Genomic DNA, 1,891 nt, shown 5'->3' with positions numbered 1-1,891 from the left:
AAATAAGTAGTGTGTACAAATTCTAATTTTCGTGGTACAAGTGGGCACAATTTTCTGGTACCGTTGTGACTCGAATTTGAAAGAAAAATAAGTTGTGCAATCCAGTTTGAACCGCCAGCATACCTAAAATTTCTCGAAATTGGTGGAAGTACAAGTTCTAATTTGGTGTTACAAATTGGTAAGTATGGGGTACCAATTTATGGTGCCATTTTGATTCGAATTGGAAAGAAAAAGAGTTGTGCGGCTCTGCTCCACCCGTTATTAAAAATAAAATCTTTTTAAAAATTGATGAGGGTACAAACTTTAATTTTGGCGTTACAAATTTGTACATATCGGGTAAAAATATTTGATACCGTTTTGATGTGAATTTTAATGAAAAATAAGGTGTGCGGGCCAGTTTAACCCACAAACCTAAATCTAAATCAAACTAAAACTCATTGTCTTACAATCCGTTACTAACCAAGTACTTTCATATGGCATACAAAACTCATGTGTACCCGGTGTATTAAGTCGTGATTTGAGGGTCTGCTTGATCTGAGCCCCCATTTTATATCGTTAATTTTTCATAATCCAGGACGGTACAAACAAAACCAAATATGGTACAATCCGGTACAAACGAAAATCATTCAAATGAGCCAACTAAATCGTTTGTACAACGTGGTGGTGGTGGTGGGGGGGGAGGTTCACACAGACCCCCAATTTTGTTTTCTTAATTTTTCATGATCTATTATGGCTAAACTAGAACTCATTGTAGTACAATCTTGTACTAACCAAGTACTTTTATATGACATACAAAAGTTATGTGTACGCGGTGTATGCAGTCGTGATTTGAGGGCCTGCTTTATCTTTGCCCCCATTTGTTTCGTTAATTTTTCATAATCCAGAACGGTACAAACGAAACAAACTACGGTACAATACGGTACAAACGAAAATATTTCAAATGAGCCAACTAAATCGTTTGTACAACGTGGTGGGGGGGGGCAGGTTCACACAGACCCCCAATTTTGTTTTCTTAATTTTTCATAATCTACGAGGGTTGGGGCAAAAGTCATGGCAACTATTTTTTTCTTGCAGATATGTGAGCGGATCACAAACTTGTATGTGTCGTGTGGAAGTTCTGCAGGCATAGTGTGTATGCAGAACAACAGATGGCTCTGTGATAGCTGGTAGTAGCACAGCGAGGCCTGTGAAATCAGTCAGTTGGTGAGTGTCGTGCGAGATGGAAGTAACCCGTGTTGAGCATCGCGCTTACATCAAAATAGCCGTTCTCCGAGGCTGAAATGCGATGGAATGTCACAGTGAATTAGTGGAAGCGCTTGGGAATAATGCCCTACCATACCGGACAGTAGCACGATGGGTAGGAAAGTTTCAGCAAGGACGTGTATCAAACAGTGATGAGCAACGTTCGGTACGACCTGTCAGTGTGCGGACCGACGTGGCACGTGCCGTCATCGAGCAGCTCCTGGATGAAGACAGACGATGGACGCTACTGGAGTTAGCGGAGGCAAGTGGCATCGAGAAACGCACCGTCCACACGATATTGCGTAATGAGCTGCAACTACGCAAAATCGCATTGCTGTGGGTACCGCATGCACTGACGGAAGTTCAAAGGTGGATTTGCTATACAATATGCTCCGACCACTTTGCAAGCTGACAACAGGACGGCGATCAATTCTTGACACGAATAATCGCCATCGATGAATTTTGGGCCGTGGCATACTAACCAGAAATGAAACGTTAGTCCGCAGAGGGTGACATGCTGGACCACCAAAGAGGCAGAAGATCAGTCAAAATCCTTCCCCAGTCAAATTGATGGTGATCGACGCGTTTGACGTGAGGAATGTCGTTGTTTGTTACTTTGTTCCACATGGCACAACAGTGACCGCACAGT

General features: G+C 42.5%; 1 protein-coding gene across 1 annotated transcript; it reads left to right on the top strand.

The window, feature by feature from the left end:
- The first annotated feature begins 1,285 nt into the window (after window positions 1–1,285).
- Window positions 1,286–1,654, top strand: LOC145692320 (protein GVQW3-like). Its single transcript, XM_081767618.1, has one exon. It carries the CDS (start codon window positions 1,286–1,288, stop codon window positions 1,652–1,654), a length of 369 nt encoding a protein of 122 aa, XP_081623744.1.
- Window positions 1,655–1,891: the final 237 nt, after the last annotated feature.

This window comes from Thermobia domestica, chromosome 8 (genome assembly GCF_964235325.1).
Source record: "Thermobia domestica chromosome 8, izTheDome1.hap1.1, whole genome shotgun sequence".
In the NCBI taxonomy this organism is placed as follows: domain Eukaryota; kingdom Metazoa; phylum Arthropoda; class Insecta; order Zygentoma; family Lepismatidae; genus Thermobia; species Thermobia domestica.
Note: the sequence above shows the minus strand (reverse complement) of the source record. Positions and strands in the feature narration are given on the sequence as shown.

Bases quoted from the DNA above. Each gene is read 5' to 3' on its own strand.
- LOC145692320 (XM_081767618.1), top strand. From the start codon at position 1,286: ATGGAATGTCACAGTGAATTAGTGGAAGCGCTTGGGAATAATGCCCTA.